The 27,201-nt window shown below is 38.9% G+C and overlaps 1 protein-coding gene across 1 annotated transcript in view; it reads right to left on the reverse strand.

Moving 5' to 3' along the window:
- Nucleotides 1-1,621: 1,621 nt before the first annotated feature.
- LOC139751510 (uncharacterized) overlaps nucleotides 1,622-27,201 on the reverse strand; it is an 82,359-nt gene continuing 56,779 nt past the window's right edge. Inside the window, 5 exon segments of the mRNA XM_071666997.1 lie at nucleotides 1,622-2,904; nucleotides 8,048-8,233; nucleotides 12,228-12,425; nucleotides 16,230-16,347; nucleotides 22,943-23,022. Of these exon segments, the coding sequence (XP_071523098.1) occupies nucleotides 2,897-2,904; nucleotides 8,048-8,233; nucleotides 12,228-12,425; nucleotides 16,230-16,347; nucleotides 22,943-23,022 (590 nt within the window). The 3' untranslated portion in view covers nucleotides 1,622-2,896.

Here is a 27,201-nt window from a genome sequence, read left to right on the forward strand (position 1 = left end):
AACAAATGGTGGAAATGGCACCCCTGTGCCAGTAGACATGCTTCTACTCATCTTATCTTGTCTAGAAAAATAAACAACAAATCAATAGGAGAAATGTTCCTAATGAAATTTGTGATGGCTTCCTTCAGTTCAGGGAGGGTGTAAGAGCTGTCTTTGTAAACTGTGCCTTTCATAGCTCCCCACATACAATAATCAAAGGGTGTAAGGTCTGGTGACCATGGGGATCGAAGTCCTTTGAAATCAATCTGTCCCTGAACACACTGTGCAGTAACTTCATGGAGATATGAGCCATGTGTGCAATAGTACAGTCCTATGGGAAGTAGTTGCAAGCAATGTTCAGAAGGGATAAAGGATCATTTCACAATAACATACCTAGCTGACTGAGTCAGTCAAGAACAAGTTGCCAATTATCCAATTTTGTGATATGGTGTATCTCACATCGACCTTATAATCATGTAATGGTGTCTCCTTGATCACAAGGATTAGCAGCTGACCAAATGAGACTGTTTTATGTGGTTATATAACCAGGTAAATGAAATCATACCTCATCAGAAAAGAATGTAATGTCCAGAACATCCTCTCCAGGGGCAGTAATAACGTCTTTAAACCATCAGCAATATTCAACATGCTTGATGTTGTCCCTTTCAATTCATACGGGAGTGTTGGGATACTTTTCAGCAGAGTTCTGTTGTACTTCATCTGTATACCGATATGCACTACATTACCCCTGTTACACCAAAAACACTAGAGCCTCAAGTGACAAAACCCTTTCTTATTAACATCTGTCGGCATCCTGCCATGTGTGTTCAAAGAAACACTGAAGTCACATTACTTGAGAAAGGAAGGGTAGGGAGGGAGGGAGGAGGAGGAGATCAGTCACCATGTGTCAAAAGTCATGCAGGCCATTTGTTGTAACAAAAATACTACGAATGACACAGTTCTTTTGTTTGTAGTAAAGGTACACAGTGAACTTTGGCTCAACCATGAAATCAGGTGCAGAACAGGGTGGATGTGTTGGACATGAAATGCTTGAAGACAGTCTGAGGTGTGAGTAACGTTGATCATTTTATAAATAATAAGGTACAAGAGAGGTGTGGTAGTAAAAAGAGTATGGTTAAGAGAGATGAAGAAGGTGCACTGTAATGGTTTGGACATATACAGATGATGAATGAGGAGAGGCTGACTAATAGGGTTTACATGCTAAAAGTGAAGGGAACAAGGAAAAAGGGGAGACTGTATCGGATGTACAGAACAGAGCAAACTGGAGCAATGTGGTATATACTGGTGTAACATGGTATCTATAGGCTAAACCAGGGCATAAGAAACAGTCAAGGAAGATCCACTTAAAGGTCAGGAGGGCTTTGATGTCAATAGAGGGCTCTTCTTTCATTGCATTATACGTGACAACTATAGTGTGGATGTGAACAAATAAGTCCGTTCTTTTTCTGTTCCCCACTACAGCTCAAGGTTGCACTACTTCCAATAGCTGGGTAATGTGGACTCCTTTGAAGTGAGAAATTCTTTGATGAGACTGAACTTGGGTATGAAGGTAAGGTAAGGCAAGGCACAATACAACACCTGATAAGGTACAATAAAATACCTGATACATAAAAAGCTATAACCATATATTCAACATAATTACAATACCAAAGCATGGATTGAATTGGAATGATTATTCAAGAAATACTTACACCGTAAATTACGCAAATAAAAAAAATTAAAATATGAGGTACTGAATTATGCACAAGGACAAAATACTTAAACAATAGAATTACCTTAGGTCTTCTGACTAAAATCAAACATCAAAACACTTATTACTCTGACATTTCATATCATGAAACATGCACACTAAACTGGCAAAGATAATGAATTGAAAATATTTACAACAAAGCGCAAATAAAGAATTTCAATGTGTATACAAATATGACTAATAATATCTTTTCAAACAATTAATGATTATGCCTATATACATATCAGAACTAGTTTTGTATAAGCATACAACTTACCACTGTATGTCATCATTCCATTTAATCTTTGGCTTATCTATTTATCTCATCCTAATATTACCTAGTATCACAAAACAGTATCTTTAAGCCAGCATCATAAGAACATTTTCTAATGCCTTGATCTGTCAACATTCATACAGTCACAACCTAATTCTAGAAAATGATAAAAACCAAAATGATATTACTCAGTATCTTCTGTGTAATCTTACATTCAAATCTTCTTTCTCTTTTTCTTATACGCACTTTACTCTCAGGCAAATTGAAATTCAAAACTTTCATAAATTCATGAAATGAAAACTTAAATAATATCAATAATCAAACAGAAAAACTTAGAAAGAAAAGCTGTTTGTAACAGAAGAAATGTGAGAAGTACTAAAACTCCAAAAGACATTTAAGACTCCCTCAGAGGATATATGAGTCAGAAATGAAACTACGATGGAAGAATGAAATGAAGGGGGCACTGAGGAACTGTAGCTTGAGCATTTAGGAAGGGAGAGGCATGCACTGGATAGAAAGAACTGGAACAATGTGGTACATGGGGGAAGACATGCTGTCTTTGGGTAGAATCAGAGGACAATGTAAACCCTGGAGAAAGCTGTGAGGCTTGGATATAGATGGTAGGCTCTGGTGTTGGTTTATCATATGTGAGAGATAAAGGTTGGATATGAGCAAATGAAGCCCCTCTTCATTTGTTCCTAAGACTATTTCTTTAAAGCGAGGGAGACAATTAGGTATAAAAAGAATTAACATTCAATGCCACAGTATCATCAATAATAACTAGATGAGATAGGAAGAAGTAATAAAAGTACTAATGCTGTCTGACATGCTATATGGAAGCTGACGAAGAATCAAGAACCATGTAAGGCACATGGCCATGATGAAATCTTGTCCTATGTACCTGAGGAATGTAAAGTCCACTTAAGATAGTGTTTGGGAACCTTCTGCAAAAGAGACTGGTGTTGCATAAAAGAGCAAATAAAGTCACTCTTTTTGAGAAAGGCAACAACACAAGCATTATATCACATACTGGTATTTCTGAGAAGCAGGGTTTGCAAAATCCTTTCAAAATAATCACAAAGCAAATATATGAATATCTGCAAATAAGAAAATTAATTGAGAGATATAATGAGTTCAGATGGATGTAGAAGAACATAATAAATCCATGATAGAGAGTGCAATAAAAAGTGAAATGTACTGGTGGACTGTGTATTCTTGGACTGACATTGTCTACTACTGGTAACTGGTTAAAGAAAAAGAACAAAAGAATTCATGGAGGCAAAAAAGGGAGACTATACTTTGGTAAATCACAATTCATTCTAGGGGAAGGGAATAAAAAACACATTAAAGTCTCTAAATTGTTTTGAAGTAACCAGTGGTATCCTGCAGAATCTTCGACCATCGGTATGCCTAATCTTTGAAAATGCCTTACTGCAACTTTAATTATATCTGAATACTATATTTCTATTAGAAGACAGGAATATTCAGGACTGGGAGAACATACAAAGAGACCTAGACAGGCTCCAACTTTGCTAAGTTACATGATCCACAAAATTTTACCCTGTTAACCTGTATAAACAAAGTGGTAATGATGGGAAATGATGAGTTAAGGCCAAGTTCTAACATTCATCTTCCTGGTAAAAATTACAGGTATCTACATAAGAAAGAGGTTTGAAGATTGATATCGTAACTAACTTGTCACCAGAACACCACATTAGGAGAACTGCAAAGGAAATAAATCCTGTAAAGGGCAATATAAAAACTGCTTTCATGTATATGAAGAGATTTACAACATATATTACACCCAAATCTAAGTAGAGTATGCATGACAAATTTGGTTAACTCACTTGAAGAGGTACATAGATTTGCAAGAAAAGGTCCAATATTAGGAATCAAATACAAACTGAAGTGGAGAAACTGAAACAAATACAGACTGAAGTGGAGAAGCTGAGAGACAGAAAAGAACAGTGGCTGTGAACATTTCCACATTGGAAAAGAGAAGGAAGGGGGAGACAGTCAACAAAGAGATACATTAAACAAAGTGAGAACGAGATACAGAAGTTATAAAGAAATTCTTAGCTTGAAAGCAGAACATTCTGTGTGAAGAGAGAGAGATTGAAGAATGCATAAAAAGGTGATAAATCAAACAAGGTTAATAGATGTGGCCTTACAAATGTAAAACTCCCTTCCCATAGGGACAAAAACAAAAGATCATTCACCCAATATCTCTCATCGTGCCTTTCACTCATTACTTGCCTCATTTGTTCCATTTTAAACTTTCATTTTCTTTCCTTCAGGATTAATAGTAACAGTGCTTATAGCAGTAAGTAAAGAAGGTTTAGCAAGATAATGAGGAGGAGCCTCATAAAGATAGAAAGGACACCTGGGCAGGGAACAGGGCATGAGAAGTGTCTGGGGTAAACCATGGAAAGGTCTGTGTGGCCTGGATGTGGATAGGGAGCTGTGGTTTCCATGCATTATACATGACAGCTAGAGACTTCGGATGAATGAATGTGGCCTTTTTTTTGTCTGTTTTCTTGGTGCTACCTCGCTGAAGCAGGGAATAGCGATGCTGTTTTCCTGTGGGGCGGGGTAGCGCTAGGAACGGAAGAAGGCAAGCAAGTATGAATATGTACATGTGTATGTATGTATATGTATGTATATGTGCATATGTGAACGTTCATATATGTGTTTATGAGTGGATCGGCTATTGTTTGTCTGTTTCCTGGTGCTACCTTGCTGACACAGGAAACAGGCCCCCATAGACCTTTCCATGGTTTATCCCAGATGCTTCATATGTCCTGGTTCAGTCCACTGACAGCACATCAACCCCGGTATGTATGGCTGCCTTTGGTTATTTTTGTGGTCAGTTCCATTCCATATTTTTTCTATCATTAGAGCTAACTGCATGCTCATATTTCATTATTTCCAAAGATTATACACAAAATATATGATATAATCCAGTGTTTACTGAATTCCACAAGATATGAACAATATTCAAGTATAAACATATTCAACAATATAGCAAAGTTAAATAAAATGTTCTTACCAAAGGTATTAAGGCTGATGATGCCGAGACTTGGTACGAGTCACCAATACCACACATATTACATCAGGGGAGGCAGTAAAAACGAAAGATTTTATTAACACTCATTACATGTGAATAAAAAAATGTACATAAGAAGTTTAAGAAGCAGCATGCAAGAAGGTGCAGGTGTGCTACTTATACCTGTATGTCTGATGTTCGTTCCCCCAAGAAAGTCCCTCAAGGGGATAGCCATAGCAAAAGAGTTTCCATAACTGGTGAACTCAGTGCCAATTCTTTGCCCTTAATGCCTCACCCTTAATAGGCCACTAGCAAAGGGCAATTCCAGCACAACAATTCCTACACACTACTTTTACTTTTTTAATGTCCCTAATGTTCCTACCTACTCCTTCTACCGAAAGTTTCTCTAATGCTCTTACCAACTAATTCTGTCTATTGTTCCTGCCATTTTGCCAAAAGGCTGTGCATACACATAACACTCACTGCAGAAAAATCTAGTTAATAAAGAATGAGTTGTGAGAATTAAGAGTTGTAAAGTGTTATGTATGTTTGTGGACAGAATGCCAGCAGTTCATGTGTGGGTTAGGCAGAAAGCATAAACATGAAAACAGAAATGATTAAAATAAACTGGAATGGTAAAAACAGCTTATCTTAGTAAAATGCACAATTACAAGTACAGTAATGGGAAGACTAATGGTTAGGTAGAAGGTTAGAATGAAAATGTGACAATTTATGAAGGAATTTTTGAAAATATGCACAATGACAAATGTGTTTAAAAAAGTTCTAAAACTGCTTTCCTGCTCAACATAGAGAAAAACAGACATTATCATTCTGAATCAATTTCTTCACTTGGAAAAAAGTTAACTTGTAATACTTGAATGTTCTAAAAAACAATTAGCACTGTAAACAAACTCTGAAGAACAGTATAATATTAGGAAATGAGACATCAAATATTGTACTATATGCTATGCTACTTCAGGTGCAGGTGTCATGTGGGTAAATGCCTATTTGTAATCATCTATTTCCGAGTATGGAATGAAAAACTTATCATCTTGTAACCTTGTCCATCAACCTCATTTCTATCATCAAGGCAATAGAATTTACTAATACTCTCATTTCTTTTATTTTCTTAGGAGCTCTAGTCACAGACAAAAGTCCACAATGAGGTTAGTTCTTTACTCATCTTGTTTTACTGATTTACAACTAAATTTTTTTTCTCAAGTCCTTCCTGATTCTTTTTAAAGTAACTAACATGGGATGGGTAAAACATAAACCTGTCTGAGGCCATCTTGGGTGAAAGTAACGTGAAAGTAGAAAGTAATCAGGACTTTACAAAAGTTTGTAGACCTGACTCTTAAAGGTAGAAAGGTTATAAAAAGATGGAAAGACAAAGAGAGGAAGAGAATTCCATAGCTTAGCTGTTTTAGAGAAGGAGGAAGTGTCATAACACTCAATTCTCACACTACTGGTTTTCACACAGAAGCTGTGGGATGCAGCAACCTGACACAGAAGCATCTCAAAAGAACCTGTATCAAAAATAATACCTGTAGTAAAGATAGGCATTCTGGAAGAAGTAATAGGCTGGAACATTAGATAGACATGTTAGATAAAAGTAGATGATAGGAACATGGTAGGAGCCTATGAAAACATTTCACAGGAGATACCCTCTGTCAGCAAACTATTAAGGGTGAGGAACCAAAGGCTTAAAAGCAGTACTGGAGTTCACTAGTTATGGAGACTCTTCTGCCATGGCCATCTTCTTGAGGGAGTTCCCAAAGTGAGCTGGCATCAGAGATCTACACTGGGAGACAGCCAAACAGATAGGTAGTAAAAACAAGGGAGCAGTAACACTACAGTGTACAGAAACAGATGGATGAAGAAAGGTGATACCAAGTGAATTAGCGAGATGGAAGGCTTTTGATTCCACTCTGCCTTGTAAAGATGTGTATGAGACACAACCACAAATATGTGAGCAGTACTCCATAGTAGGAAGTAAAAAGATCTCTCTAAATATAAAATAGCTACTCAAAGAAAAATAATCTCGACAACTATACAACACCCCTAGCTTTTGGAAAGAAGACTTTCTAATGTTGATTAAGTAGGGTTTTCAGGACACAGTGGAGGATCTGGTTATGCCTCTACATGTTTATATAATTACAGGGCAGAATGTGGTGTTCTGAAACAGAACAGAAGGAAATAAATGACTCTCAGACATAGATACAGAAAGAAATTGCAGTTCAGCATTATGAAATTTTCCTATGTTACTACTTCCCCATTTTGAGAGATTGAACAGATCCAAATTGAGAGAGGATATATATATTCAGTGCAAGAAAAGGAATGCAAACTAGGAGGAGGAGGAGGGAAGGGGAAGTGACCTGAAGTATGCAAAGTGGAGGTAGTGTCTATAGTGAGGTAGCGTCAAGAACAGAGAACTGAGTCTTACAAGGAATATTCTCACCTAGCTCCCTTCTCCGTTCCTACTTTTGCAAAAGCCAAAAACAAGAGGGGAGGACTTCCAGCCCCCCTGCTCCCTCCCCTTTTAGTCACCTTCTACAACACACATAGAATACATGGGAAGTATTCTTTCTCCCCCATCCCCAGGGATATAATTCTATGAGTCAAAAATCAATCAAAAAAGCAAATTAGAAAAATTAAGACTGAATACAGATGCCCCCACCAAAAGAATATGCTAAAAACAAAGTTTGAAACATACCAACAAAAGGCTGAACTCTGGTCTACAGAAAAATCTGAACTTAGAAAAAAAGTTTAAAATGAGATTTATGTACTTATATGTGTGTACTCTAAATAGTACATACATCATCTATACTAATGATGCATAAATATGTCAACCCAGGATGTAACAAAACATACAAGATTAGAGTCTTACATATCTAAAGAATAATAATAATAGTTAGTGAATCAATAAAACTAGCAATATAATATTGTGTTTACTCAAAATGACAAATATTTGGAAGAATTTCATTATGAGCATACTTACTGCAAGTAAACTGTGGATCAATCTCTGTCCACTGTGAACCATTAAAGGAAATGGTAAAGAAGTTGTAATCCGTCTGCGATGTTTTACCAACAGAACATGTCACGTTAAGCTTCTGGCCTATCAAATATGGTGCAGATCCATCCAAAACAACACCCTCAGGCATGGGTGGCAGAGGCTCATCAACAACTGATAAAAAGCAGCTGAAATTAGTCTTGATAACGTATAGTAGTTTTGTTTTTACCAGTACAGAAAGTTGTACTGTAACTTAGATGCATCTATGCCTGAAAGAGCAAGATAATGGTAACAGTAAAGATGCATGGTGTTGATTCTTACATCTAAAACAGAATACCTACCTACAAGATCTTGCCTGGGAAGGGCTAATGCGTACTGCTCATCACCTATGAAGCTTGATTCAACATGCTGCTTTGTATCACAGTCAAACATCTCCCATAATTATTGACTCTGGGTTGATTTGGTACTTTCACAGTTACACCTGAGAGAAACAATGCTTACTCCATGTGTATAATCTTGATTAGCAGAACAATGAAGTGCATCTCCATTCTTCTTGTTGGGCTCTCAGATTTTTTGCATGGAGCCTTTTTATATATTCCTAAGGATACCTGCAAATCCAAGTAGAATACTCTGCTTCTTCCAACATGGAGGTTTTTAATCATAATATATTTTTTACTACTGGTATCTTCTATCCAATGCCATATACAAATCATTATATACCATTCTCTTCTTTCTTTTAGACTGTTTAGTTTTTCATAAGAGAGAAAGAGAAAGTGAAAGAGAACTTAATTATTACTACTTAAGATGAGAATTTGTCAAATGGCAAGGCTTGTGCATATAGTGCTAATCTCTTATCATGTGGTAAATGAGATGTAAAATGAGGGAAACTGAAACAAGATTTAAGGAGGCAATGCAATCGTGAAAATTAAATAAGAGCTTAAGAATTTCTATGGTAACATAAATTGTGAAATGGGGTTCAGTTGCAAGGATCCATGGCTTTGAGATGAAAGGTTTCGTGAAGTCTTCAAAGAAGAAGTAGGAACATGGGTATCTCTAGCCTCAAATTTGGAAGGAACGTGCCCTGATTCAATCCACTGACAGCACGTCAACCCCGGTATACCACATTGATCCAATTCACTCTATTCCTTGCCCTCCTTTCACCCTCCTGCATGTTCAGGCCCTGATCACACAAAATCTTTTTCACTCCATCTTTCCACCTCCAATTTGGTCTCCCACTTCTCCTCGTTCCCTCCACCTCCGACACATATATCCTCTTGGTCAATCTTTCCTCACTCATTCTCTCCATGTGCCCAAACCATTTCAAAACACCCTCTTCTGCTCTCTCAACCACGCTCTTTTTATTTCCACACATCTCTCTTACCCTTACGTTACTTACTCGCTCAAACCACCTCACACCACAAATTGTCCTCAAACATCTCATTTCCAGCACATCCACCCTCCTGCGCACAACTCTATCCACAGCCCACGCCTCACAACCATACAACATTGTTGGAACCACTATTCCTTCAAACATACCCATTTTTGCTTTCCGAGATAATGTTCTCGACTTTCACACATTCTTCAAGGCTCCCAGGATTTTCGCCCCCTCCCCCACCCTATGATCCACTTCTGCTTCCATGGTTCCATCCGCTGCCAGATCCACTCCCAGATATCTAAAACACTTTACTTCCTCCAGTTTTTCTCCATTCAAACTTACCTCCCAATTGACTTGACCCTCAACCCTACTGTACCTAATCACCTTGCTCTTATTCACATTTACTCTTAACTTTCTTCTTTCACACACTTTACCAAACTCAGTCACCAGCTTCTGCAGTTTCTCACATGAATCAGCCACCAGCGCTGTATCATCAGTGAACAACAACTGACTCACTTCCCAAGCTCTCTCATCCACAACAGACTTCATACTTGCCCCTCTTTCCAAAACTCTTGCATTCACCTCCCTAACAACCCCATCCATAAACAAATTAAACAACCATGGAGACATCACACACCCCTGCCGCAAACCTACATTCACTGAGAACCAATCACTTTCCTCTCTTCCTACCCGTACACATGCCTTACATCCTCGATAAAAACTTTTCACTGCTTCTAACAACTTGCCTCCCACACCATATATTCTTAATACCTTCCACAGAGCATCTCTATCAACTCTATCATATGTCTTCTCCAGATCCATAAATGCTACATACAAATCCATTTGCTTTTCTAAGTATTTCTCACATACATTCTTCAAAGCAAACACCTGATCCACACATCCTCTACCACTTCTGAAACCACACTGCTCTTCCCCAATCTGATGCTCTGTACATGCCGTCACCCTCTCAATCAATACCCTTCCATATAATTTACTGGGAATACTCATTATTATCATTATTATTATTATTATTATTAATATCATTATCATCATTATCATATAACCCCTGCATTTCTTTAAAAAAAATTTGGGGACTCCAGTTTCAAGGCACACTTATGAATCTGGGATATGACTTTGTTTTATCACATGTGAGCTGAAATACATATGCAAAGCAAATTTCCACAGTGCAATAAGGTTTCAAAGATGAAATTTTTGCTTGAGTTATATGAGAGAGTGTCTTCAGGTATGTGAATTTAATTTGACATATTAGAAAGCATTTCAAGTCAATTGGGAGGTGAGTTTGAATGGAGAAAAACTGGAGGAAGTGAAGTGTTTTAGATATCTGGGAGTGGATCTGGCAGCGGATGGAACCATGGAAGCGGAAGTGGATCATAGGGTGGGGGAGGGGGCGAAAATTCTGGGAGCCTTGAAGAATGTGTGGAAGTCGAGAACATTATCTCGGAAAGCAAAAATGAGTATGTTTGAAGGAATAGTGGTTCCAACAATGTTGTATGGTTGTGAGGCGTGGGCTATGGATAGAGTTGTGCGCAGGAGGATGGATGTGCTGGAAATGAGATGTTAGAGGACAATGTGTGGTGTGAGGTGGTTTGATCGAGTAAGTAACGTAAGGGTAAGAGAGATGTGTGGAAATAAAAAGAGCGTGGTTGAGAGAGCAGAAGAGGGTGTTTTGAAATGGTTTGGGCACATGGAGAGAATGAGTGAGGAAAGATTGACCAAGAGGATATATGTGTCGGAGGTGGAGGGAACGAGGAGAAAAGGGAGACCAAATTGGAGGTGGAAAGATGGAGTGAAAAGGATTTTGTGTGATCGGGGCCTGAACATGCAGGAGGGTGAGAGGAGGGCAAGGAATAGAGTGAATTGGAGCGATGTGGTATACCGGGGTTGACGTGCTGTCAGTGGATTGAATTGGGGCACGTGAAGCGTCTGGGGTAAACCATGGAAAGCTGTGTAGGTATGTATATTTGCATGTGTGGACGTATGTATATACATGTGTATGGGGGTGGGTTGGGCCATTTCTTTCGTCTGTTTCCTTGCGCTACCTCGCAAACGCGGGAGACAGCGGCAAAAAAAAAAGAAAAAAAAAAAGAAAGAAAGAAAAAAAAAAAAAGCATTTCTCTGTACTTTAGATTGCATGACTAAAGCTGAAACTTATCTAGATCTTCTAGACAATTTCATCTTCAATAAAACTCAAACCTGTACCAGGAAAATGTCATGATTTGTTACTTATGCAAAAAGTGAAACAGCTTCTTTCTATTAACCAAAAAATAAAACAAACTAAATCATGCTAATATTTCCTGTGCATAGTCCCTAAACATCAGTAACTAATTGTATCTATATCTTTAAGTATGCAAAATTTAACAACAAGGCTTAAAAATATTTGGTGAACCAGTTTGTATCTGGATGTGCCTATGAATTATATGCTACAGTTACTGAATGATGGGAGTGCATGTAAGAAAAGAATAAGATGACTACTAAGCCAGTGAAAAAAAAAAAAGGAAACTGGACATCAGATGAATGAAAAATAATAAAGAAAAAACAGTAATTAAGCCTTTTTAATGGAAAGTATCATTTGTGGTATACCACTATTGTATAGCAGCAGTATGATTATAGTCAAGGGAAATAATCATTCACAAGTACAATACCTCCACTTGTGTGTACATGCAACCAAGGCAAACTAATCTCCAGTCTTTAGTAACACAGACACAGTGGATTAACTGTCATTCACATGAGTATTACACCTACCAAGGTTATATTGTACAAAAATGTACTTACCATCTATACACACGAACTCTGGATCAAGTGTTGACCATGAGGTACCATTGTAAACCATGGAAGTAAAGTTCTTATGGTTTTCAGTCATCTTGCCCTCCTCACAGGTAATATTAATAGCTCCACCCACCCAGAAGGATGTAGGGATTGGCTCAGCCATAATGACACCATCAGGGAAGGGTGGAAGTGGCTCTTCAATGGCTGATTAAAATATGACACAAGTTAACTACTGAAGAAAATTCCTTCAGAAAATCAGATATCTCTATGATATGAAATTCAGGTATATACAGGCTGTTTGCAATTATGAGGGAAAAAGTTAAACATTCATGAGACCCCATCTCTTGAAAATTTTCTATCATACAACCCCTTAGATCTATGTATGCTATCTGCATTAACCAGTTACTCAGTCTTCTGATTCTATTCATATACTACTCCTATACTTAAAAATACTTTACATTTTTTCTAATAAGTTTCTTCCTTAATTTCATGTTATATCCCTTGGTGAGAATATGTGTATGTTATTACCTGTGTACTTGAGGGGAGAGAGATGTACACTCTTGGGCCCCAGCTCTTATCCTTGTATCATTATCATATCAGCTTTTGAATTTTCCAATGCTTTCTCATTTGCTTTCTCTTCAGTAGCGTGTGTCAAGTTTCCTTGTCCACAATTTTTTATTGGAGAAGTGATAAATCACACTGCTCTGCACACTTTTCTTGCCTAACTTCTAATAACCTCTTCTTTTGGACTCTTTTCTCACTTCAAAATACTATATTACCATCATTGTGGCTTCCTAGGGCTTTATGTGTAGTTATCACTTAAATCTTACTTCTGGTAACACTGTAGTTAAGCTCCTTTGGACCTTTCCCAGCATTTCTTTGTGACTCATAAGAGTAGGACACCAGACTGGTGTACCAACTCCAAACCTGTTCTGAATGTACATAGCATATGTATCTTTATAAACAGTGCAATGTCCACGACCTTGAAGGCAGTTTTGACAATATCCAAATAATAGTTTGCCTTCCTCATGATCCTTCCCACATAATGTTCTGGTAATTATATGAATGTTATATGGATGTTAATGTGCTGAGAGGTGCAACTGGAGGGATGTCTGATCATTATCTTGTGGAGGCGAAGATTTGTAGAGCTTTTCAGAAAAGAAGAGAGAATGTTGGGGTGAAGAAAGTGGTGAGAGTAAGTGAGCTTGGGAAGGAGATTTGTGTGAGGAAGTACCAGGAGAGACTGAGTACAGAGTGGAAAAAGGTGAGAACAAAGGATGTAAGGGGAGTGGGGGAGGAATGGATGTATTTAGGGAAACAGTGGTGGCTTAAACAAAAGATGCTTGTGGCATGAGAAGCATGGGAGGTGGGCAGATTAGAAAGGGTAGTGAGTGGTGGGATGAAGAAGTAAGATTATTAGTGAAAGAGAAGAGAGAGGCATTTGGACGATTTTTGCAGGGAAATAATGCAAATAAGTGGGAGATGTATAAAAGAAAGAGGCAGGAGGTCAAGAGAAAGGTGCAATAGATGAAAAACAGGGCAAATGAGAGTTGGGGTGAGAGAGTACCATTAAATTTTAGGGAGGATAAAAAGATGTTTTGGAAGAAGGTAAATATAGTGCGTAAAACAAGGGAACAAATGGGAACATCAGTGAAGGGGGCTAATGGGGAGGTGATAACAAGTAGTGGTGATGTGAGAAGGAGACGGAGTGAGTAATTTGAAAGTTTGTTGAATGTGTCTGATGACAGAGTGACAGATATAGGCTGTTTTGGTCGAGGTGGTGTGCAAAGTGAGGGAGTTAGGGAGAATGATTTGGTAAACAGAGAAGAGGCAGTAAAAGCTTTACGGAAGATGAAAGCCGGCAAGGCAGCGGGTTTGGATGGTATTGCAGTGGAATTTAATATAAAAGGGGGTGACTGTATTGTTGACTGGTTGGTAAGGTTATTTAATGTATGTATGATTCATGGTGAGGTGCCTGAGGATTGGCGGAATGTTTGCACAGTGCCATTGTACAAAGGAAAAGGGGATAAAAGTCAGTGCTCAAATTACAGAGGTATAAGTTTGTTGAGTATTCCTGGGAAATTATATGGGAGGGTATTGACTGAGAGGGTGAAGGCATGTACAGAGCATCAGATTGGGGAAAAGCAGTGTGGTTTCAGAAGTAATAGAGGATGTGTGGATCAGGTGTTTGCTTTGAAGAATGTATGAGAGAAATACTTAGAAAAGCAAATGGATATGTATGTAGCATTTATGGATCTGGAGAAGGCATATGATAGAGTTGATAGAGATGCTCTGTGGAAGGTATTAAGAATATATGATATGGGAGGCAAGCTGTTAGAAGCAGTGAAAAGTTTTTATCGAGGATGTAAGGCATGTGTACGAGTAGGAAGAAAGGAAAGTGATTGGTTTTCAGTGAATGTTGGTTTGTGGCATGGGTGCGTGATGTCTCCATGGTTGTTTAATTTGTTTATGGATGGGGTTGTTAGGGAGGTGAATGCAAGAGTTTTGGAAAGAGGGCAAGTATGCAGTCTGTTGTGGATGAGAGAGCTTGGGAAGTGAGTCAGTTGCTGTTCGCTGATGATACAGTGCTGGTGGCTGATTCGGGTGAAAACTGTAGAAGCTGGTGACTGAGTTCGGTAAAGTGTGTGAAAGAAGAAAGCTGAATGTAAATGTGGATAAGAGCAAGGTTATTAGGTACAGTAGGGTTGAGGGACAAGTCAATTGGGAGGTAAGTTTGAATGGAGAAAAGCTGGAGGAAGTGAAGTTTTTAGATATCTGGGAGTAGATTTGGCAGTGGATGGAACCATGGAAGCGGACGTGAATCATAGAGTGGGGGAGGTGGTGAAAGTTCTGGGAGCATTGAAAATGTGTGGAAGTCAAGAACATTATCTTGGAAAGCAAAAATGGGTATGTTTGAAGGAATGGTGGTTCCAACAATGTTATATGGTTGCGAGGCGTGGGCTATAGATACAGTTGTGCTGAGGAGGGTGGATGTGCCGGAAATGAGATGTTTGAGGACAATATGTGGTGTGAGGTGGTTTGATTAAGTAATGAAAGGGTAAGACAGATATGTGGTAATAAAAAACAGTGTGGTTGAGACAGCAGAAGAGGGTGTTTTGAAATGGTTTGGTCACATGGAGAGAATAAGTGAGGAAAGATTGACAAAGAGGATATATGTGTCAGAGGTGGAGGGAACGAGGAGAAGTGGAAGACCAAATTGGAGATGGAAAGATGGAGTGAAAAAGATTTTGAGTGATTGGGGCCTGAACATGCAGGAGGGTGAAAGGCGTGCAAGGAATAGAGTGAATTGGAACAATGTGGTATACCGGGGTCGACTTGCTGTCAATGGATTGAACCAGGGCATGTGAAGCGTCTGGGATAAACCATGGAAAGTTTTGTGGGGCCTGGATGTGGAAAGGGAGCTGTGGTTTCGATGCATTATACATGACAGCTAAAGACTGAGTGTGACCGAATGTGGCCTTTGTTGTCTTTTCCTAGTGCTACCTCACACACATGCAGGGGGAGGGAGTTGTCATTTCATGTGTGGCGGGGTGGCAACGGGAATGAATAAGGGCAGACAGTATGAATCATGTACATGTGTATATATGTATATGTCTGTGTGTGTATATGTATGTCTGTGTGTGTATACGTGTGTATATGTATACGTCGAGATGTATAAGTATGTATATGTACATGTGTGGACGTGTATGTATATACATGTGTATGTGTTGTGCCATTCTTTCTCTGTTTCCTTGCGCTACCTCGCTAGCGCGGAGACAGTGACAAAGTATAATAAAATAAATAAAATATAATGAATAGTGGGACAAGCAGGTGTTTTACAAAGCAGGCAAATCCAAAGAAGTATATGCAAATGTCAATAAACTTATCCATATGAACAAATATCATTATACTGTATCATAAAGAATTATACTGTAATCATAAAGTGCATTAGCTGGCTTTAAAACTGACTTTCAGATTACATTATGTTTCCGCCAATTGCATACCTACGTTTTCGACAAATGAAAATAGCCTCATCAGGTTGTGTCCAGGTTCCATCCTGACATGTAACTGTCATGGTGGAATTCAAGTTGCCGAACAGGAGGCCTTCCTCACATGTGTACTCAACCTGCAAGGTACATCTGACATTTTATACCCAAGGTATATCAACTTTTAACCATCTATATATAACACATCTAGTCGCCACAATTCTAACCCCTGGGTGAGTCTTCTTGTAAACTGAAAATGCAAAGTTCAAGTATTGATGTTATTTACATGTGAAACAGATATGAATACATGAAGACAAGAATATAATACACAAAAACATTGAACATAAAAAAGTACTAATAAAAATACATATTCATTTAGTTACTGTACAAAAAATATATACCTTTGCAATCTACCAGGAAAGTTAGATGATATTCACACCAATTCAGATGCACACACTGCTACACACAAGTAAGAAACAACAGCCTTTTAACAATCAGGAGGTGGTTGACCTCATTTGAGATCCTCTTAAAAGGGAGCACTTAACCTCATATGGGAACCAATCCTTGAAATGGTTCTTTGTCTCAGAGTAAGCAGAGCCATTCATACTTGCACTGGCATCCACCCATTGTTTACAAATACTGCAGCCTAAACATTTTCCATATACACATGGAGATGTCAAGGATGGCCATACGAGATCTGTGCCCTCATGTAACATAAAATTTTTTGTTTCAGTGTCATTTTTCAAGATGACTGATATTTCTGTTGTAATCCCATTATCAAATGTTGTAGTGGTAGGTAGTAGCTGGCAGGCAGCCACCATCCAGGGAGGTATGTTACTGGTACCAACACCTAGGTATCAGGAGGGTTAGTGACTTTTCTGATCCAGTTAGCTGTCTTTTCTTTCTGCCTCGACCACATGTGGACTGCTGGCATTCTTTCCACAAACATGCCATTCCCTTTTGTCACACAAAGCACTTGACAACACTTAACTCACACAACTCATCCTTCTTAACTCTAGATTTTCCTGCAGTGAGCACTATGTGCTAGCCCTGCCTTTTGACAAAATGGTAGGAGCAATAGCTAGAAGTAGTAAGTAAAAACATTAGACAGGAACATTAGGTACATGTAGTCGGTAGGATAAGTAGGCAGGGGTATTACATAGAAGTCTTAGGTTGGGACTTCAGGCAGGAATATTAGGTAGATGCAGTTGGCTGAAACACTGGGTAGGAGCCTCTGGAAACACTGTGCTAAAGTTGTCCTCTGCTAGTGGCCTGCTAAGAGTTTGGAACGGAAGGCTAAGAAGCAATACTGGAGTTAATCAGTTATTGAGATTCTTTCGCTGAGGTCACCTCCTTGAAGGAGTTCCCAGAGGGAGTGGGCATCAGCAACAAACAGATAATAGTTGTAGTGATAAAAACACTTACAAAATTGCTACATAACTCACTTGGTATGCCTGGAAATACTCATGTAGCACCTTGCATGCCTGATAATGGTGCAGCATGAGTTATAGTGTGCAGAACTCAAAAACAATGACTCCGCAGACAGAATTGTACATCATTTCAATCAGAAAACCACACTATGGTTAATCATAAGAATATACTAAAGAAGAAATTCTTTTAATATCTTGAAACTGTGCCTCCAGTGTAAAGGAAAAATCATTCCAGTTGCTTTACCTATCTTTGCCCAAACCTCTCTTTCCAAACAATCTATAATGCATTTATGACCTTATCCTCCTCTCTCATGCTAAGATTCAACACTCAAAGTTTCAACCACTGCAAAATCCACTCCCAAGTATCTAAAGCACTCTACTTTTTCCCACTCAGGCTTACTCTCAAATCATCCAATCTCCTCCCTGCTGCACCTCACTGTCTCACTTTTGTTCAAATTTCCTCTATTTTTTCTTCTACATTCTCTCACAAATGTTAACAGCAGCTTTAACTTCGTTTTATAAAACCTTAGAGCAAATTACATATTGACACGCTGAAGATTTGAGAAAATAATGTGTCTGGAAAGATTCTTTACATGCTATGGTGCCAATATTTGAAGTATATGAATCAGAAATTTGTAGCAATTTGTTATACCATTTTCTTATTTATGTATTTATCAAACTTAATTGCTGTTTCCCACATCAGCGAGGTAGTGCCAGGAAACAGACAAAGAATGGCCCATTCACTCATACACACACATATATGCATAAATGCCCATATACATATCAACATATATACATAGGGGAGAGGGTAGAAAGAATACTTCCCACGCATTCCTCATGTGTCACAGAAGGCGACTAAAGGGGACAGGAGCAGGGGGGGCTTGAAACCCTCCCCTCCTTGTATTCTGACTTGAAACCCTCCCCTTCTTGTATTTTAACTTTCTAAATGGGGAAACAGAAGAAGGAGTCATGTGGGGAGTGCTCATCCTCCTCGAAGGCTCAGATTGGAGTGTCTAAAAGTGTGTGGATGTAACCAAGATGAGAAAAAGGGAGATAGGTAGCATGTTTGAGGAAAGAAACCTGGATGTTTTGGCTTTGAGTGAAATGAAGCTCAAGGATAAAGGACAAGAGTGGTTTGGGAGTGTCTTGGGAGTAAAGTCAGGTGTTGGTGAGAGGACAAGAGCAAAGGAAGGAGTAGCACAGCACCTGAAGCAGGAGTTGGGAGGTGGGCAGATCAGAAAGGGTAGTGAGTGGTGGGATGAAGAAGTTGAATTGCTAGTGAAAGAGAAGAAAGAGGCATTTGGACAATTTTTGCAGGGAAATAGTGCAAATGATTGGGAGATGTATAAAAGAAAGAGGCAGGAGGTCAAGAAAAAGGTGCAAGAGGTGAAAAAGAGGGCAATGAGAGTTGGGGTGAGAGAGTATCATTAAATTTTAGGGAGAATAAAAAGATGTTTTAGGAAGGAGGTAAATAAAGTGCGTATGACAAGAGAACAAATGGGAACATTGCTGAAGGGGGCTAATGGGGAGGTAATAACAAGTAGTGGTGAAGTGAGGAGATGTAGTGAGTATTTTGAAGGTTTGTTGAAAGTGTTTGATGAAAGAGTGGCAGATGTAGGGTGTTTTGGTCGAGGTGGTGTGCGAAGTGAGAGGGTCAGCAAGAATGGTTTGGTAAACAGAGAAGAGGTAGTGAAAGCTTTGCAGGAGATGAAAGCCGGCAAGGCGTTGGGTTTAGATGGTACTGCAGTGGAAGCTATTAAAAAAGGGGGTGACTGTGTTGTTCACTGGTTGGTGAGGATATTCAATGTATGTATGGTTCATGGTGAAGTGCCTGAGTATTGGCAGAATGCATACATAGTGCCACTGAACAAAGGCAAAGGGGATAAAGGTGAGTGTTCATATTACAGAGGTATAAGTCTGTTTCCTTGCGCTACCTCACTAATGCAGGAAACAGCGACAAAGTATAATAGTAAAAAAAAAGTTTGTTACGTATTCCTGGAAAATTATAGGGGAGGATATTGATTGATAAGGTTAAGGTATGTACAGAGCATCAGACTGGGGAAGAGCAGTGTGGTTTCAGAAGTGGTAGAGGATGTGTGAATAGGGTGTTTTTCTTTGAATAATGTATGTGAGAAATACTTAGAAAAACAGATGGATTTGTATGGATTATTTATGAATCTGGAGAAGGAATATGATGGAGTTGATAGAGATGCTCTATGGAAGGTATTAAGAGTATATGGTGTTGGAGGTAAGTTGCTAGAAGCAGTGAAAAGTTTTTATCGAGGATGTAAGGCATGTGCACGAGTAGGAAGAGAGGAAAGTGACTGGTTCCCAGGTGAATGTCAGTTTGTGGCAGGGGTGCATGTCTCCATGGTTGTTTAATTTGTTTATGGATGGGGTTGTTAGAAAGGTGAATGCAAGAGTTTTGGAGAGAGGGGCAAGTATGTAGTCTGTTGTGGATGAGAGGGCTTGGGAAATGAGTCAGTTGTTGTTTGCTGATGATACAACCCTGGTGGCTGATACGGATGAGAAACTGCAGAAGCTGGTGACTGAGTTTGGTAAAGTGTGTGAAAGAAGGGAGCTGAGACTGAATGCAAATAAGAGCAAGGTTATTAGGGTTGAGGGACAAGTCAATTGAGAGATAAGTCTGAATGGAGAAAAAGTGGAGGAAGTGAAGTGTTTTAGATATCTGGGAGTGGATTTAGCAGCAGATGGAGCCATGGGAGCAGAAGTGAGTCACAGGGTGGGGGAGGAGGCGAAGGTTCTGGGAGCGCTGAAGAATGTGTGGAAGGCAAGAGCGTTATCTCGGAAAGCAAAAATGAGTATGTTTGAAGAAATACTGGTTCCAACAATGTTATATGGTTGTGAGGCATGGGCTATAGATAGAGTTGTGTGGAGGAGGGTGGATGTGTTGGAAATGAAATGTCTGAGGACAATATGTGGCGTGAGGTGGTTTGATCGAGTAAGTAATGAAAGGGTAAGAGAGATGTGTGGTAATAAAAAGAGTGTGATTGAGAGAGCAAAAGAGGGTGTATTGAAATGGTTTGGTCACATGGAGAATGAGTGAGGAATGATTGACAAAGAGGATATAGGTGTCAGAAGTGGAGGGAACGAGAAGTGGGAGACCAAACTGGAGGTGGAAGGATGGAGTGAAAAAGATTTTGAGTGATCTGGGCCTGAACATACAGGAGGGTGAAAGGCATGCAAGGAATAGAGTGAATTGGAACGATGTGGTATACCAGGGTTGACGTGCTGTCAATGGATTGAACCAAGGCATGTGAAGCATCTAGGGTAAACCAAGGAAAGTTTTGTGGGGCCTGGATGTGGAAAGGGAGCTGTGATTTCAGTGCATTGCATATGACAGCTAGACAATGAGTGTGAACGAATGTGGCCTCTGTAGTCTTTTCCTAGTACTACCTTGCTGGCAACGGGAATGGATGAAGGCATCATGTATGAATATGTCTGTGTATGTATATGTATGTATACATTGAAATGTATAGGTATGTATATGTGCATGTGTGGGTGTTTATGTATATATATGTGTATGTGGGTGGGTTGGGCCATTCTTTCGTCTGTTTCTTTGCACTACCTCGCTAACGCGGGAGACAGTGACAAAGTATAATAAAAAATAAAACATACATGTACGTACACATACACAGACATATACATATGTACACACATACATATTCATATTTGCTTACCTTCACCCATTCCCAGCACCACCCGACCCCACTGGAAACAGCATTGCTACTCCCTGCTTCAGTGAGGCTGCTCCAAGGAAGCAGACAAAAATGGCCACATTCATTCTACAGGCTGTCTAGGGTTGAGCACATAGGTTTGAATCCTGGTTGCAGCAGCTGGTCAACTGTTAACACAGCTGTTCATCCTCCCCTAAGGGTGGACTGATAAACTGGGTACCTGGCTTATGTTAATGAAAAAGAACAGAGGCATTTGGACGATACTTACAAGGAAGGGTCGCAAATGACCTGGAAATGTATAAGAGAAAGTGGCAAGAGGTCAAGAGGAAGTTGCAAAGGTTGAAAAAAATGGGAAATAAGAGTTGGGGTGAGAGAGTATCACTAAACTTTAGGGAGAATAAAAGGATGTTTTGTAAGGAGGGAAATAATGAGCTTAAGACAAAAGAACAAATGGGAACATTGGTGAAGGGGGCATGGGAGAAATGATAACAGGTACTAATGAATTGGATATTTTGAAGCTTTGTTGAATGTGTTTGATGATAGAGTGGCAGGAGTTTTGGTCAGGGTGGTGTGCAAAGTGAGAGTTTTAGGGAGAGCAGTTTGGTTAAAAAAGAAGAGGTGGTGAAAGCTTTGCAGAAGATGAAATCCAGCAAGGCAGTGGGTTTGGATGGTATTGCAGTGGAATTTAACAAGAAGGGGGGTGACTACATTGTTGATTGGTCGGTGAGGATATTCAACATATGTATGAGTAATGAAGTACCTGGGGATTGGCAGATTGCATGCATAAGGGATAAAGGTAAGTGTTCAAAGTAGAGAGGCATAAGTTTGTTGAGTATTCTTGGAAATTGTATGGGAGGGCACTGACTGAGAGGGTGAAGGTATGTACAGAGCATAAGATTGGGGAGGAGCACTGTGGTTTCAGAAGTGGTAGAGGATGTATGGATCAGGTGCATTTTTTGAAGAATGTGTAAGAAATACTTAGAAAAACAGATGGATTTGTATGTAGTATTTATGGATCTGGAGAGGGCATATGATAGGGTTGATAGGTTGATAGGGTTAAGCTTAAGAGTATATGGTGTGGGAGGTAAGCTGCAAGAAGCAGCAATAAGTTTTATCAAGGTTGTAAGGCATGTGCACGAGTAGGAAGAGAGGAGAATGATTGGTTCCCCAGTGAAGGTCGGTCTGCAGCAGGGGTGTGTGATGTCCCCATGGTAGTTTAATATGTTTATGAATGGGGTGGTTAGGGAAGTAAATGCAAGAGTTTTGGAGAGAGGGGCAAGTATGGAGTCTGTTAGGGATGAGAGGGGCTGGGAAGTGAGTCAGATGCTGTTTGCTGATGATACAGCAGTGGTGGCTGATTTGAGTGACAAATTGAAGAAGTTGGTGACCGAGTGTGGAAAAGTGTGTGAAAGGAGAAAGTTGAGAGTAAATGTGAATAAAAGCAACATTATTAGGTTCATAGGGTTTAGGGACAAGTTAGTTGAGATGTGTTACATTTAAGTCAGTAACACAAGAGAGCGCAAATATACTAAAAAAATTCTTACAGGCATGATACTGGGAAGCATGACATTTTAACAGTAATGACTAAGAATGTAGTTATAACTCACCAAAGATCCATTTCCCTTAGCTGACTCATCCCATGTCCTGTCAGCTCCAGATGGTGCAGCAACAGGGTCCTGCAGGCATACTGAAGATAAAGAAAGAATATTCTAATACTTTTGGTAACACAAATACTATAAATATTCATTAATATATCCCAAATACTTTTGGTTACACAAATACTATAAATACATATCAATATATCTCATAAGATGATCACCTTTAAAAAAAAAAAAACCAGTGCTGATATTTCAATCTATATCAATATCGTTTCAGGTAAATATTGGTGTGTTCTGTGCATATAGGTATGTCCAAAATCACAACAACAGGATAAAAGTGAAAATGAAGCCAGTACTGTGCCTCAGAAGGCTATCAACATCTTGATATAATCAATTATAGGGAAGCAATTAAGCTTATATTACCATAGTAATTATCAAGAAAACTTAATACTGCCCTCTTGAAATGACCTATGCTTTGCTTACTGAGCATGTATATTATCTGTATATCAGGACAAGGATAGCATACCTGATGGAATGTGTTTGTATCCATGTCAAAAATGAAAAACTAGATTTCACAGCACATATTGTGAAAATAGGTGAGAACTTTCCCAGCAAGAGATTGACAACTACTGATGAAAATGTTTAACATAAATATATGAGACGCAATATTGAATATTGCTATGTTGTATGATCACCAATAAAACAATTAGAAATAAATGTATTAGATAAAATTCAGAAACAAAAGCTGAGGGGATAGAACATATGGCTCACCATGGAAAGCTGAGACAACTTGCATCAATACAGCCAAGAAGAAAAAAATATAATCTATGCACAACAATAAATTGAAGGTATAAAAGAAAATGTGTTGAACCTGAAAATGTCTTAACAGGAAAGATACAGAGTTGTTAAGTTTTCAAGTATACAATGGAACAAATAAAAAATAAGAGAAAAAAGAATGACAACCCCGCCAGAAAGCTTGAACAATCATTCACTGAACTATCTAGAGGAATAAGAAACATGCATAGAACAATGACAGAAATATGTAAAAGAAAACTTGATATGTGGTCGAAATCTGTCCCAGATGAACAAAGAATTGATAATCATGTAATGTAATGTTTTATAAATCAAGCAAGATGTGTAGTGAGCACTTTGTACTAGCTCGAAGAGCAAAAACGGGTATGTTTGAAGGAATAGTAGTTCTAACAATATTATGTGGTTGCGAGGCATGGGCTATAGATAGGGTTGTATGGAGAAAGGTGGATGTGTTGGAAATGAAATGTTTGAGGACAATATGTGGTGTGAGGTGGTTTGACTGAGTAAGTAATGAAAGGGTAAGAGAGATGTGTGGTATCAAAAAGTGTGTGGCTGAGAAAGAAGAAGAGTGTGTGATGAAATGTTTGGGACATATGTAGAGAATGAGTGAGGAAAGATTGAGAAAGAGGATATATGGGTCAGAAAAGGAGGGAACAAGGAGAAATGGGAGACCAAATTGGAGGTGGAAGGATGGAGTGAAAAAGATTTTTCAGTGATTGGGGCCTGAACATATAGGAGGGTGAGACGCTTGCAAGGAATAGAGTGAAAAAGAATGATGTGGCATACGGGCATGTGAAACGTCTGGGGTAAAACATGGAAAGGTCAGTGGGGCCTGAATATAGATAGGGAGCTGTGGTTTCGGTGCATTACACATGACAGCAAGAGACTGAGTGTGAACGAATGTGGCCTTTTTGTCTGTTTTCCTGGCTTTACCTCAATGAAGCCTCTGGTAGCGATGCTGTTTCCTGTGAGGTGGGGTAGCAACAGGAACGGATGAAGGCAAGCAAGTATGAATATGTAACTATGTACATATATGTATATGTCTGTGTATGTGTATGTATATATGCGTATATATATATATGTATACATGAGTGGATGGACCATTCTTCATCTGTTTCTGGGCGCTATCTGGCTGATGCGGGAAACAGCGTTTAAATATAATCATAATAATGAAATGAATGGATAGGTCTTTCTTTGTATGTTTCCAGGCACTACCTCAATGATGCAGGAATTGGTTATAACGTATAACGAAAAAAATAAAATATATGTATATGTACATTGTGTGTGTAAGAAAGTGGATGGATCTTTCTACGTCTGTTTCCTGGTGCTACCTTGCTTATGCAGGAAAGGGCAATTAAGTATAATAAATAAATATATAATATTTATTTATTTTATTTATTTATTTTGCTTTGTCGCTGTCTCCCGCGTTTGCGAGGTAGCGCAAGGAAACAGACGAATGAAATGGCCAAACCCACCCCCATACACATGTATATACACACATGTCCACACACGCAAATATACATACCTATACATCTCGATGTACACATATATATACACACACAGACACATACATATATACCCATGCACACAATTCACACTGTCTGCCTTTATTCATTCCCATCGCCACCTCGCCACACATGGAAATACCATCCCCCTCCCCCCTCATGTGTGCGGGGTAGCGCTAGGAAAGGAAAACAAAGGCCTCATTCATTCACACTCAGTCTCTAGCTGTCATGCAATAATGCCCGAAACCACAGCTCCCTTTCCACATCCAGGCCCCACACAGCTTTCCATGGTTTACCCCAGACGCTTCACATGCCCTGATTCAATCCACTGACAGCACGTCAACCCCGGTATACCACATCGATCCAATTCACTCTATTCCTTGCCCGCCTTTCACCCTCCTGCATGTTCAGGCCCCGATCACTCAAAATCTTTTTCACTCCATCTTTCCACCTCCAATTTGGTCTCCCACTTCTCCTCGTTCCCTCCACCTCCGACACATATATCCTCTTGGTCAATCTTTCCTCACTCATTCTCTCCATGTGCCCAAACCATTTCAAAACACCCTCTTCTGCTCTCTCCACCACGCTCTTTTTATTTCCACACATCTCTCTCACCCTTACATTACTTACTCGATCAAACCACCTCACACCACACATTGTCCTCAAACATCTCATTTCCAGCGCATCCACCCTCCTGCGCACAACTCTATAAATATATAAATACACATGAAATGCTTTTAACATAAAAAAAATCATGGAATATATCTCATATTGCTCTCTCAAGCTAACAGATACCAAAAAATAAGAAACAAATAATCACAGTCTTCTAGAGGAGTAACAATCAATTACTTATGTACAGGTCTTAATGTCCCCAACATACATTTCAACACCATATTCCAATTACCATGAAAAATAATTCATATACTGAAGTTTTCAAGCAAATCTATTACCCTCAGAAAAGTATCAAAAATTGATTTTTTTGTTTTACTTATAATTGAATTATGACAATGAAATACATCTATACTTGCAATAACTACAGAAAGTACCTCATAATAGTTCCCCATGCTGAGAGATATCCAAGAAAAAAAGAATCACAGAATCTCCTAAAAGAGCAACTTTTAATTACTTATTTACATGCCTTTATATCCCATAGCATATATTTGAACCTCAGATTCGATTTTAGCATGAGAAATATTCCTGATACTGAGGTTTTCAAGCAAATCCATTATCCTTAAAAAAGACCAAAACTGCAGGTAATAGTTCAGGGATCTTCTTAGACCAAAAACCTTTCTGTTTTGAAATTAAAATATGAACTGGCACATTCTAAGAGACAGGTTTTTCACTTCCTGCAAAATTCATAAATTCTCTCTTTCGTCTCTTCTTTACATTTCATAAACCTCTCTATATTTCAATTAATGCCTGGTATTGATGTGGACTTTTGTCTGTGACTGCAGCCTTAAAAAAAAGAAGAAAAAAAAAAATTTAACCATAAATGCATTGAATATCTTGATTAATCAACAACTATGTCACCTATTTCTTGAATAATTCAACTGCAATCCTATCAACTCCAGCCATTTTGCCATGCGTCATCTTATGCATGGCATTCAACACCTTTCTTTTTTCACCAAATCAGTTGCCAGGACTTTTTTACTTCGCATTCATCCACGTCCCAAACACCTAACTTCTGCCACACTAACACATTCAACAAATAATTTAAATACTCATGCCACCACCTCCTCACCTCTTCCTTGCCTGCTACCACTTCCCCCACTGTTATCATTATTGATAATCCCATTTATTCTCTTCTTCTCCTGACATTTTTCACCATCCTCCTCTCCTTATTTTTCTAAATGTTACCAATACTCTCCTACTCCAACTCTGTCCTCTTTTTTTCAGCTTCTGAGTCTTTCTTTTGATCTCTTGCCACTTTTTCTTGTACATCTCCCAATC

Source organism: Panulirus ornatus, chromosome 11 (genome assembly GCF_036320965.1).
Source record: "Panulirus ornatus isolate Po-2019 chromosome 11, ASM3632096v1, whole genome shotgun sequence".
Lineage (NCBI taxonomy): Eukaryota > Metazoa > Arthropoda > Malacostraca > Decapoda > Palinuridae > Panulirus > Panulirus ornatus.